This window comes from Prionailurus viverrinus, chromosome D1 (genome assembly GCF_022837055.1).
Source record: "Prionailurus viverrinus isolate Anna chromosome D1, UM_Priviv_1.0, whole genome shotgun sequence".
NCBI classification, from domain to species: Eukaryota; Metazoa; Chordata; class Mammalia; order Carnivora; family Felidae; genus Prionailurus; species Prionailurus viverrinus.
In genome coordinates, this window is record NC_062570.1 from 11,918,015 (window position 1) to 11,930,774 (window position 12,760).

Sequence of the window (12,760 nt, forward strand, 5' to 3'; positions counted from 1 at the left end):
GTGAGAATTCCAATTTTGTTCTGTAATCTGGGTGTGTGTTCCAGTACACAAATATTCTAGAGTTTAACTAAAAATGTTTAAATGTTTTACACTTAAGACACTCGAAATTAGGCGATATGCTAATATGACTTTATAAAATCAAACGCTTTCAGAGATTTCGAGGGACAGGGTTCATGACTGCTAATGTGCAGTGACAACTCCAAAGGGGACGAACCATAAATAACGTGGGATCCAAAGCTTCTTCCAAAAGCTTTGGAATCAAAAACGACTTCGATTCACATTTGTTTTGCTCACTATACACCACTGCAAGTTTGATATTTGGGCAGAAAAAAATGGGCTAATACTACCAAAGACAAAGCCTCCTAATTGAAAAGGCCTTTTTTTTTTTTTTCCCACTCATAATACCAAAAAAGGAACTAAACACTATCTTTCTGAGCCACTAGACCCTGCAGGGGCCTCCGTGAGTATATGCCTGGGTAGATACCCACCAGGGGCAGCGGACAGCAGGCACAAGGCTCCAAGGCTCTCTTTTAAAGAACAGTAGCTAAGGTCAAAACCAGATGGGCCCTCTTGTTCATTAGTTGTTTCAATTAGGAATATTTGTTTCAATACGAACTACTGCCAAACACCTTAAAAAAGTAGATTCGGTCACATGGGGAGGCAACAGAAGAGCAGCGACACACAGCTGAATCCTGCCCTCATCTCTGTACCTCCTCATCATATCCATCTGCGTCCGCTCTAACCAGAATCCTTCCCACACTGGGAATCTCGACTTCAGAGGCCTCAGAGTCAGGCTGGGCAGCAGACTCTGTGTCACCAGCCTTTGGGGGCTGCTCTGTCTGCCCTGCGGGGTTTGTTTCCGGGGACATGGGCTTCTCGGGCTCAACTTCCTGAAGCTGTGGCAGCAGGATGGGGAGAAAGAGTAAAAGAAAACAGGAGAAATAAAGAGGGGGTGGTTAAATGGAGCAGAGACACAGAATAATGGAAAGGTGGGGAACGGTGGCAATTCTGGCTGGCAGCAGGCGCCATCGACGTCCTCACCTCGTTCAGCGCGGCTTCCACGCCGCCCCGCTCATAGGCGTGTGCTGTGTTCGCAATCGCCTGCGCCGTCTGCTCCTTTGCGATCACAGCGTGCTCGGAAGACAAACAGCGGACCCCATGGGAAGAGGCTACTGAGGGCTCTGATAAAGAATGGCACAAAGGAATCAGCATGTGATGATAAGCAATGTCTAGAACACTCTGTAAAAAGGCAAGCAAAACAGACACGGAGTTTCATTTACAGCCCTTCTAACGGGCCTTTAAAAAACTAACCCTGTGCGGGGCGCCTGGGTGGCGCAGTCGGTTAAGCGTCCGACTTCAGCCAGGTCACGATCTCACGGTCCGTGAGTTCGAGCCCCGCGTCGGGCTCTGGGCTGATGGCTCGGAGCCTGGAGCCTGTTTCCGATTCTGTGTCTCCCTCTCTCTCTGCCCCTCCCCCATTCATGCTCTGTCTCTCTCTGTCCCAAAAATAAAATAAAACGTTGAAAAAAAAAAAAAATTAAAAAAAAAAAAAAACAAAACTAACCCTGTGCAAATTTCCCCTCGGAACTAGGGAATCGAAGAGGTATCTACTTCAACGAGAGCCCACGGGTGGTTCTGTACAATTTAATGTGCTCCCAACTTTGTCCTGTTTCTTGATGTCGAGGAGCCTTACCACAAACTGCTGCTGGTTAGAAGAGAACGCCCTTGGAGAACCCTTATTAATCCCATCATACCTTCTCCTACAACCCAGGAAACATGTGAAAACTGAACAGACTGAAAGTACAGGGAGCTGGTCTTTCTGATATTCTTTCTGCTCATCAGGAAAGACATTCTGAAGCCACAAGCTGTTCTGTGAGGTTGTGTAATACCCACGACATTTGAACTATACATCGTGCAGACTGGATGCTACTGGATCACTGGTTTGCGTGCCCTTCACCGATACCTGGGGATGTGGAGAAATCCTGGGACACTGAGCTGCTGGACGATTCCATCTGAGGGATTTTGCAGGACTGTTCTTCTTCCCACTCCTCGACCTCCTGCTCAAACCTCCAGTTATCTTCCTGAATGTAATGCTTCAGTTCAACAGACAGGGCATCCACTTCTCCCAACATCTGATCTGATTCAATTGGGGCCGCCTCTGAGTCAAGAGCAAAGACAGAGTTAAAAGGGAGTGCCATCCAGCAAAAGGTCACCAGGAATCAGAAGGTCCTTTCTAGAAAGAAGGAAAATAAGACACTCGGTCCTTTTTCTTACTCCACGTGAAAAATACATACATACATTCATAATCCAACAGAAGGACAATATAAAGCCAACAGTCACAGCACACCAATAAGTGTACCTGGAAGATTAACAGGTAGGCATACACTGAATATCTGTTGAATGGATGGATGAATAAAGAGTAAGAATTTGGAATAGAGGCCAATCACTGGCAAAATAGCAGGAACGGACCAAACATTTCTTGGAAATCCAGAAAATCGTTAGATCCAATGGGAATTTCAAGCTGAACAGTTTTATCAATGTAAACAGTACAACTATTGTTGATAAGAATATCCATCTATGGGTGCCTAGACACTCAGTCGGTTGAGTGTCTGACTTTGGCTCAGGTCATGATCTCCTAGTTTATGGGTTCGAGCCCCACATCAGGCTCTGTGCTGACAGCTCAGAGCCTGGTACCTGCTTTGGATTCTGTGTCTCCCTCTCTCTCTGTCCCCCTCCCCTACTCACTCACGCTCTGTCTCTCTCTGTCTCTCAAAAATAAATGAATGTTAAAAAAAAATTAAAAAAAAAAAAAGAATATCCATCTCAAGACGGTTAGAAGTGAATTCCAAGACATTTATACTGCCTCAAGTTTCACACATGTTAAGTGCTATCAGAAAGCCATGGGACACAATGCTTAGATGGTATATAATACCTAGGGGATAATTAAAGGCTTTGGGGAAAAATGACAAGGATATCAAGGGCATATTAAATTTCATTTCTAATCCTGTGACTAAATCAAAATACAAAAGCCTACAGTAGAACAACACATCTACTTCCTGGTTGCCATTAACTAGCCTTTTCGTTAGGAAAATGACAGCTTCCACTTATGTGTTTCTACAGTAGAAGAATGGACCATATGTGTAATAACAAGGCTGCCATATATACGACCAACAATAGTCCAGTCATTTGTACGCCCCCCACAAGCAGCTGTTCCCTCTTTCATGTGCAAAGATGCAATTATGAAGATCAGTTACTGCTAAGTGGTCATTCTCTCCATCCCCTGGTCCCCCAGCCACACTGCCAATTGGAAAGACAATGCACTCCCTGGACAAAATGCCTTCTGTGTTTTCTTACTTACTCAACAAAGTACAGCCTGAATATGAAAAGAAAAGGTTTTCCTTTTATTATTTTAGATGTGAAATGCTGGTCGCAAGACCTCTTTCAGAAAATGTGAAAGAAAGAAAGAGAGAGTAAAGTAAATGGAAGGTGACAGAATTTGGAGTCAGAATTGGATCTGGAATCCTGGGCCTGCCAGCTGCTTACTGGCTGTGTGACTCTGGACGAGCAGAGTACCAAGAACATGCAGGTAATGAGTTCCTACTGTGTCTTTTAGAGTTCTAAATTATTAGAGAAATAAAGTTTGAAAGATGTAGTAAGGAGTAAAGTTCTAATATAAATGATAATTATGATTGCTCTTAGAATCAGTTGTATTATGAGGGGTATGAAATTATTCAGGCAAATCTACTCATAGAATCTAGCTATTCTCAAAGGACGCAAAACCATGTGCACAAAGATGGCACTAAAAAAGAAAAAAAATTAGAGACAATATAAAAGTCTATCAGTGGGAAGCTGGCTTAACGAATTATATACATACTTCATGCAATGGAATTATTATGTAGTTGTTAAAAAGAATGAGTTGGTTCTATTTATAAAGATATAGAGATCATTGGGGCGCCTAGGTGTCTCAGTCAGTTAAGTAAGTGTCTGACTCTTGGTCTCAGCTCATGTCATGATCCCATGGCTGGTGATTTTGAGCCCTGCGTCGGACTCTGCACTGATGGCGTGGAGCCTGCTTGGGATTCTCTCTCCCTCCTCTCCTGCTCATGCTCTCTCTCTTTCTCAAAATAAATAAACTTAAAAAAAAAAGAGAGAGATCACTAATACACATGAGTGATGGGAAAGATGCAGGATAGAATGGAAAAATATCCCATTTGGGGGGGAAATGGGGTGGGGACAGACACTGCTAGATAAAACCTAGCATGTGCCTAGATCACTTCCTGAATACTACATAAGAAACCTAAAGAACAGATATATGTTGGGCTCCAGGATAGAAGCAGGAAAGCAAACTTATTTCTTTTCATTCTATTTTGCACTGTATTTTTTAAGTGCATTATTACTTTATAGTAAGTTCTAATTCAGGGGCGCCTGGGTGGCTTAGTTGGTTAAGCAACCGGCTCTTGGTTTTGGCTCAGGTCATGATCTCACGGTTTTTGAGCTTGAACCCTGAATCGGGCTCCGTGCTGGCAGTGTGGAGCCTGCTTGGGATTTTCTCTCTGTTCTCTCTCTGCCCCTCCCCCACCTACGCTTTCTCTCTCTCAAAACTAAATAAATTAGCTTAAAATTAAAAAAAAAAAAGTAAGTTCTAGTTTAATTATTTAAAAAAAAATTTTTGATGTTGATTTATTTATGAGAGAGAGAGACAGAGCACGAGCAGGGGAGGGGCAGAGAGAGAAGGAGACACAGAATCTGAAGCAGGCTCCAGGCTTCAAGCTATCAGCACAGAGCCCAACGCAGGGCTTGAAATCATGAACCCAGGAACTGTGACATCATGACCTGAACCCAGGTCAGACGCTTAACCGACTGAGCCACCCAGGCGCCCCAAGTTCTAGTTTAAAAACAAAAACAAAAAGACTACAAGGTTGTTCCCTTCTGTGAGCAGTACAGATTCTCCCCATCTCGAGCTTCCGTTAGGCTATTTTTACCTGCATTGAAGTGCGGCAGCTTGTCATTAATGTACATCAGACAGTAAGCACTAACGTTTCTCAGGCCCCCATAAGAATCTCTTTCAAGTTCTTCCCAGGAAGATTCAGTAACAGAGATGTCATTGTACTTGAGCCAGACTTGTCGGGGTTGATTATAGATATAGGCCCAGTAGTGTCCAGCATTGGCTTGTCCTTCATGAACGAGAACTGCGTGCAAGCGATAAGGCACCTGCAGAGCAGAAGGCATATTCTTGAGTTAGGTTAAGCAACGTGAACGAGAAAGTGTAGGCTATTACACTTCAAGCTTACTGCCAACTATGAGACATAAGAAAATTGCCTCTTTATACATGTGTTTGATATGGGGTTAATATCAAAACATCTTGCTGATTCCATAGGAAGCAACAAAACACAGCCTTGGAATTTACCAAATTATGTTTCAACTCATGAAGCTTTAAAACCACATAGCTGAACGAGATGGCATCTTTGATGACTCTTTAAATTCCTAAAATCCCAGAGCTGAAGTCAAAGATAATGCAGACCTATTTATCCTCCCAATTCCAAACTCAGTTTACCTAAAAATAGAATCACTTTCACCACTCCTGCTGAGAAAAGGTATACTGCGTTAGGGACATGTGGCAAGTTTAGTACTGGTCTTGCTCTGTGCTGATTTTATTTTGTACCAAATTTCAAGTTAGCACACTTCATCATGAATCAGTCATATGGTCCTCATATTTCTTCTTCCAAGGGATCCATCCACCTCTCTGGGGTGAAGACCCTTTCAACGACATACTTATTTGTTTCAATGTTTGAAAAGCATTTGTTCTTTTTCAATATGGAGAACACAGAGAGCAATACTTAAGGTGCCAAGTAAATATTGAGGAAAAAGGAAAATCAGCCAGAGAGTCAAGTTAAGCCTGTATTCAATCAGTATTTTGGCATGTTTTTATGGCAGTGAAATTTGTGAAATAATACGGAAGAGCAAATGAAGAAAACCCAAGATTTACATGGCGCGTTCCTACTGTGCCTCCATGAGACCTGGAATCAGACAGAGCTCTCCTCCTCCTCCAACCCTGCACACACGAGCCTCTGGCTGGAGCATCTTTTCCTCTCTGTGCCCACAAGGTTATTCTAAACAAAAGTGCATGTGGACAATAAGAATTTCTGCCCTGGCCACATTCCGTTCTGGAGTTATGAGGGAAATAAAGCTTGAAAGCACACTGCTAAACAAAGCATCACCAAGGACAGGATACTGTGGAAAGGGTGGGTAACCAGTCCCTGCCTGGGGTTTTCCTCACCACATGACTTAAACTACCACTTTATGAGAAATTTTTAACACTTGACAATAAACCTTTCTACTATATGAAAAAATACCATGGGCAAAATCAAAACAAGTATGTGTTAAATGTAATTGTTAGAAGATATATTCCCTGTTTGGGCCTAAAAATAAACAGCAAAATACCTATTTCTGTCCTAAGTCTATTCTTAGGTCTCAGGGAGGCTCCCGTTCAGTCTCAAAGAAAACTATCCAATTTTCTCTTTGATCTACCATTAGCACATGAGGACATGCCTTGACTACTTTCCCATCAATTTTCATTCTACCTGACGAAGGAGTGGGTCGCAATACATCTGCTCAATAGTCTGGGTAGTGCTTGCAATACAATTCTTTAAATCTGTTAAAAAAAACACACACACACACACAAAAAAAAACTTAGTTAAAATGATTTCGTTCCATACAGCCAACCAAAAAGTACTGTGTCTCTATCCCTGGCGCTCTGGCGATTTCAAATTCTATGAGCCACAAAAGACTGGATGCTTTCAAAGCAGCTAATGCTTTAGGTTATGAAGGCTTTTAGTTCATCACAATTTGCATTAAGGTTTTAAAAAGTTCTCTCTTATAATTGGCACCAACATTTCCCCCAAAAGAAGCAGTCTCTGTTTAGAAAAAGACCTTAATGGGTCACTTTGGGTGTAAAAATGTATGTTCCTCATACGCGACTGGAGAGGAGAAGAAAGAGGTGAGATTTCTGTGATAAGAACTTAGGAGGGATCTGGATTTGATGATTTGATTTGATTTGACCAATGTGATTTGACTGATCTGATTTTTTTTTTAATGTTGATTTATTTTTGAGAGAGAGAGAGAGAGAGAGAGAGAGAGAGAGAGAGAGAGAGAGAGAAAACGCAAGCAGGGGAGGTGCAGAGAGAGAGGGAGGGGGACAGAGGATCTGAAGCAGGCTCCATGCTGACAGCAGAGAGCCTGATGCAGGGCTTGAACTACGAACAGTGACATTATGACCTGAGCTGAAGTCAGATGCTCAACAGACTGAGCCACCCAGATGTCCCTAATGATGATGATGATGATATTCATTCATTCATTCATTCTGCCCTCTAGATAAAAGGAGAAAGGAAGGGGAGGAGGGAAAGTGAGCAACAAGATGACAATGCCAAAGGACCTTTAAAAACAGAATGCTGAATGGGGCGCCCAGTGGCCCAGTCAGTTAAGTGTCCGACTCTTGATTTCGGTGACTTCGACTCCCGCATCAGGCTCTATGATGATAGTGCAGAGCCTGCTTGGGATTCTTTGTCTCCCTCTCCCTGCCCCTCCCCTGCTCATGCTCTTTCTCTCTCTCTCTCAAAAAATAAATAAACATTAAAAAAAAAAAACCCATAATGCTGAATAATTCCATTTTACATTGTGTCCACTGCTCATTCTCTGCCTAATTAGCCTTCAGTAAAACGTACTTCATACAAGACTTTTTTTTTAATGTTTATTTATTTTGAGAGAGAGAAAGACAGAGAGTGAGCAGGGACACAGAGAAAAATCGTAAGCAAGCTCATGCACTGTCATTGCAGAGCCAGACACGGGGCTCAAACCCACGAACCGTGAAATATGACTTGAGCTGGTCAGACTCTTAACTAACTGAGCCAGCTAGGTAGCCCTAGACAAGTCTTTAAAAGTAGAAATCTAAGAGAGCTAAATTCTAAGTTTGGGTCAACAAAAGCCAGAGTTCACATGAACTATAGGAACAGAAATCAGCAGATGCGGAAAAATCCCAGCCAAAGGTGATCACGTGCATCTAAGCGTCCCAAGAGTTCCTAGAGATTTTGAGGAGTTTCTAGGAGGAGTCTTTCCACAGCTGTATAATGGGAGGAACCAAAAGTGCAAAAGAAGTCCCAATCCCCACGTCAGAATCATGCCTCTCTCCATCATTTATGCCTAACTTCCGGCAGAAAGGGAAAGAGTAACGGTCTGACAAGTTTTAAAAGAGCCAACCTTGAATATCTTGTTCAATCTCACTCCTCCACCTCTGAAGACAGGTCTTAACAAAGTTTATCTCATCCTCTGTGACAGTTCGAGGAGCCGGCTGTGCGGGCATTTCCATGGAAGACCGGGACGATGTAAATGGCTTATTCATTGCCTTAGACTTGGGTAGAGAATCTTCAGGAGAAGAAAAGGTACCTTCGACATCCTGAGAAGGGCTTTCTTTACTTGTACTGAAAGAGGATAAAAATCACATTCACATGATAATTTCCAAAATATGGCTTGGCCTCGGTTAATGTGCTTCATAAAGCTACCTGCTATATGGAAAAGTACAGCTATAATTTGGTGAATATTTGCTCAGTAAAGGCACTGAGCCAAACCGAGTCTTTATATGCATCGTCTCATTTAACACAACTTGCTGATGAGACAGATACTATTATTATCACCAATTACAACAACTATAACTATCTAAGGTTTAGAAAATTAAGCAATTTACCCAAGCTCCCCCATCTAGTAAATTATGGGATTTAAATCCAGATCTATCTGAGTCTATGGTTCATGCTAACTACTTCTTGTAAGAAGGGACAAGGGTAACTATCAGATGATTTCACTCACATGTGGAATTTAAGAAAAAACAGATGAACATAGTAGAAAGGAAGGAAAAATAAGATAAAAAGAGAGAGGGAGGCAAACCGTAAGAGACTGTATTTAATACAGAGAACTGAGGGTTGCTGGTAGGGTGTTGGGTGGGAAAGTGGGCTAATTGGGTGATGGGCATTAAGGAGGGCACTTGCTGGGATGGGCACTGGGTGTTATATGGAAGTGATGAATCACTAAATTCTACTTCTGAAATCATTATTACACTACATGTTAACTACCTGGGATTTAAATAAAATTAAATTTTTTTTTTAAAAACTGGAAACAGAAAAAAAAAAAATATATATATATAAAGAAGGGACAAGGAAGAAGGGTTCAAAGAAGACTGGACTGGGAGAATCAAGGAATCAACTACAGAGTTTCCACGATGCAGATGACTGAGTAAAATATATAGAAACAATAATTATGAAGTATGGACTTTTTTAATTCAATGGCTTCTAGAGATTCTATTAGCCAGGACACATACATCAATCCTGATCTGAGCTGGAAGAGAATCAGAGGGCTCGTGTCACTGGGCCTCCCTGTTCCTGCACTAGGTAAGCCCCTGTGGGCTGTCCTCTTCACTTTCTAGCTGTTTTTTGTTTGTTTTTCACATGTTTTAATTGTCTACTCAAGAATAAAGCTTTCCCTGAGGTTAACTTGGTTGAGTATCCTTAGCAGATGTGAGAATGAGATGTTCTGGAAGATCAGGGCTGGAGTGGCAGTGAGCTTACAGCTAGTTAAAAACCAGGCAGACCTGGTGGGGCAGGAACACCACTGCAGATGGATCAGAACCCTCTGAAACAACCCCACCATCCTGTGGGCAAGACAAGTGAGTGCAGCGCCCTGCTGGCAATCAGGAATACTCCCACCTAAGTAGGAGCAAACTCATCCCTTCAACGACAAAGAACTCACAGCCCTTGAGCTCTAATGGAGTGAGTGCTCACCAGGTGGGAAGATGGTGCACAGTTCAAATTAAACAAGCAAACAAACAAACAAAAAGCCATTTACTATTTCTTTTTCAGTATTTTTTAAAAGATTTTATTTTTAACTAATCTCCACACCAACATGGGGCTCGAACTCACAACCTTGAGATGGAGAGTCGCATGCTCCACTGACTGAGCCAACCAGGTGTCCCCCCGCCCTCCCGCCATGTGTACTATGTTAAACATTTGTTTTCATTACCTCTCCTTGGATGCCAGGTCAGAAACTGGGCAGTGCACTGAAGAAAGCGGTAACGTCACGTGGTCACTTTGAGACGTGGAGCTTTCTGAGGCAGGTTTTGTACTGGCAAATTCGATAACGTATTTCAGCATGTCCGGGAGTGGAAACCGAGCTGGGCCTGAGCCGTACTTCACATACCTAAGATGCAAAGACAATGGTGCTCTGACTGGCCAGGTTTGTCTAGTGCTTTGTGGCTTGCTGACAAAAGGTCTGTCACTGTGCAGAGTCCGTGGAAAGAAAGGCTCATTCCTAAATGCTATATGGTATTCAATGCGTCACTCAAACAATCCAGAAGGCGAAAATTCTCTAACTACAAAAGTAGAAACTGGTAACAATCTATGTGATTACACCTGGCAGGAAACATTTCAAATGAGCTCCCAATTCAGGTCTTATCTGTTGTGCGTTCTCTTGATTCCAAACCACATGTAGGATCAGGTCATAAAAGTAAATTCTATGTCTTTAAGAAAAATAGATTTATTACCAGGACTCAGATCCACAGATCCACAAATAACACTAGTGAACTGGTACCCAAGGGTTATTCTTTGCTGCCCATTAGACCCCCTACTGAGAAATTAAGGAAAATGATAGAGAGCCAGCTGGAAATGAAAAGAAGGTGTTGATAAAGGTCAGAGTTTAAGAAAACCGACAAATCTTTCCTCTGCAGGGTCCCCAGCACCCTATTATTCATGCACTCATTCAACAGCATAGGCCAGCCATAAATTGTTGAAAGCTTCTCTGTGATCAGTAATTAATAAATATCTTCATTATATAACCAAAATAATTAACAAATTATTGTAATAATACCTAATATTCTGCCATTACCAGCACATATTAGACCCAATAAAAAGATACACTGTTAAAGTCATAAACTCTATAATTCACTATAGTGGACAGAATTTAAATGGGACTGGTTGACTGGTTGGTAAAGGCAAACCCTATAATTATGGGCTTCCATTTACAAAGGGATAGAGAGGCACTTCGTATTTTTCTTCTCCAAACAAAGTGAAAGAAAGAAGCAGGTACAGAACTAGGAAGAAAGAAAATTGTGTCCATATCAAAAAGGGCATTTTGAGGGGCGCCTGGGTAGCTCAGTCAGTTCAGCGACCGACTTTGGCTCAGGTCATGATCTCACAGCTCGTGAGTTCAAGCCCTGTGTCGGGCTCTGTGCTGACAGCTCACAGCCTGGAGCCTGCTTCAGATTCTGTGTCTCCCTCTCTCTCTGCCCCTAACCCACTCACATTCTGTCTCTGTCTCTGTCAAAAATAAATAAACTTTTTTTTTTTTAAAGGGCATTTTGAAATGAAATTGCTAGTGGGAAACAAAGTGTAATGCAATTCAAAGCCAAACATATGTTAAAGGGTAGGTAGCAAAGACACTTCATCCTCACTAATTTAAAGAAGGAGAATTAGCATCTGGCTACCACAGAGACTTGAGGCTTTCACTGAAAAGGATGTCAAATACTTAAACTCAGAGGAACCTTAGAGAACTGCACTATTCTTTAAATTTATTTTCTTGCATTTATTTCGGCTTATCTAAACTCGACTTACCTTTCAAGATCTACTTTCTCTATGAAGTCTTCCTTCCAGCCCCCATCTACCCCCTTCTGAACTTCTACAGGCCAGGACCTAAACTTCTTATCTGTACCACAGACATGGTTAACGTGTGTTCAGAAACACACGGTATTTGTCGAAAGAATTAATTTATGCGTGACTGGCCTGGACCAAAGGAAACATTTTCTTACTGGAAATGCAGCCAAGATATGATATGGCATGGGACTTTAAGTCATCATTTTACACATCATTTAAGTCATCATAAACCTCTTCCCAGGTATGCTGTACTTTAGTAGGGTACTTATACAAAACTTCAGTGAGAATTTTTCTCTAAGAAACTTATCTTCAATTTTCTGACGTCATCATTTTCCTGTTTGACTGAATTCCTTTAGACCAACTACTTCATGTAATGCAGCATCTCTATTAAGCTAGTAAAAGTGGAGCGAAAGTAGTTTCAGAAAAGATGTCTAGGCTTTATGCTGAGGTATCTTAGAGAAGAAAGGGTGGACCTTTTTTTGTTTTGTTTAATGATGGAAGTACTGCACGCAGCTGGCAAGAAAACTCAAAGACAAAAGAGTGTAAAACAAATTATGAAATTTACCCAGCCCGTCTCGGTTCTACTGCCTACTCGTATCCATTCAAAGTGTCTTGTTATTGGGGCGCCTGGGTGGTTCCGTCGGTTGAGTGTCTGACTTCGGCTCAGGTCGTGATCTTGCGGTCCGTGAGTTCGAGCCCCGCGTCGGGCTCTGTGCTGACAGCTCAGAGCCTGGAGCCTGTTTCAGATTCTGTGTCTCCCTCTCTCTCTCTGACCCTCCCCCGTTCATGCTCTGTCTCTCTCTGTCTCAAAAATAAATAAACGTTAAAAAAAAAAAACGTCTTGTATTTTTTCCCAGGAGCATGTCACACTTAGGTAAGCAATTAAAAAAAAAATTTACCCAAATAAAGTTATCTGAGATATTAAAAGTCAGTTATTTATTTTTTTTAAGATTTTTTTTTTTAAAGTAATCCCTACACTCAGTGTGGGGATCAAACCTATAACTGCAAGACCAAGAGTCACATGCTCCACTGACTGAGCCAGCCATGTGCCCTTTAACAGCCTTTTTATTTTA

At 41.9% G+C, this 12,760-nt stretch overlaps 1 protein-coding gene across 11 annotated transcripts in view; it reads right to left on the reverse strand.

Annotated features, from left to right (window-relative positions):
* The window catches only part of USP28 (ubiquitin specific peptidase 28), a 67,817-nt gene that overhangs the window by 8,087 nt on the left and 46,970 nt on the right, over positions 1-12,760 (reverse strand). For 8 of the 11 annotated variants that reach the window (XM_047878183.1, XM_047878182.1, XM_047878184.1 and 5 more), the window contains 7 exons: positions 10,063-10,239; positions 8,254-8,474; positions 6,582-6,652; positions 4,983-5,211; positions 1,964-2,158; positions 1,042-1,181; positions 711-896 (listed from right to left, as the gene is read on the reverse strand). In XM_047878183.1, coding sequence (XP_047734139.1) covers positions 711-896; positions 1,042-1,181; positions 1,964-2,158; positions 4,983-5,211; positions 6,582-6,652; positions 8,254-8,474; positions 10,063-10,239 — 1,219 coding nt within the window. Of the gene's footprint in view, positions 1-710; positions 897-1,041; positions 1,182-1,963; positions 2,159-4,982; positions 5,212-6,549; positions 6,653-8,253; positions 8,475-10,062; positions 10,240-12,760 lie in introns of those variants that run through there. The other 3 variants (XM_047878185.1, XM_047878186.1, XM_047878191.1) reach the window with 2 other exon arrangements.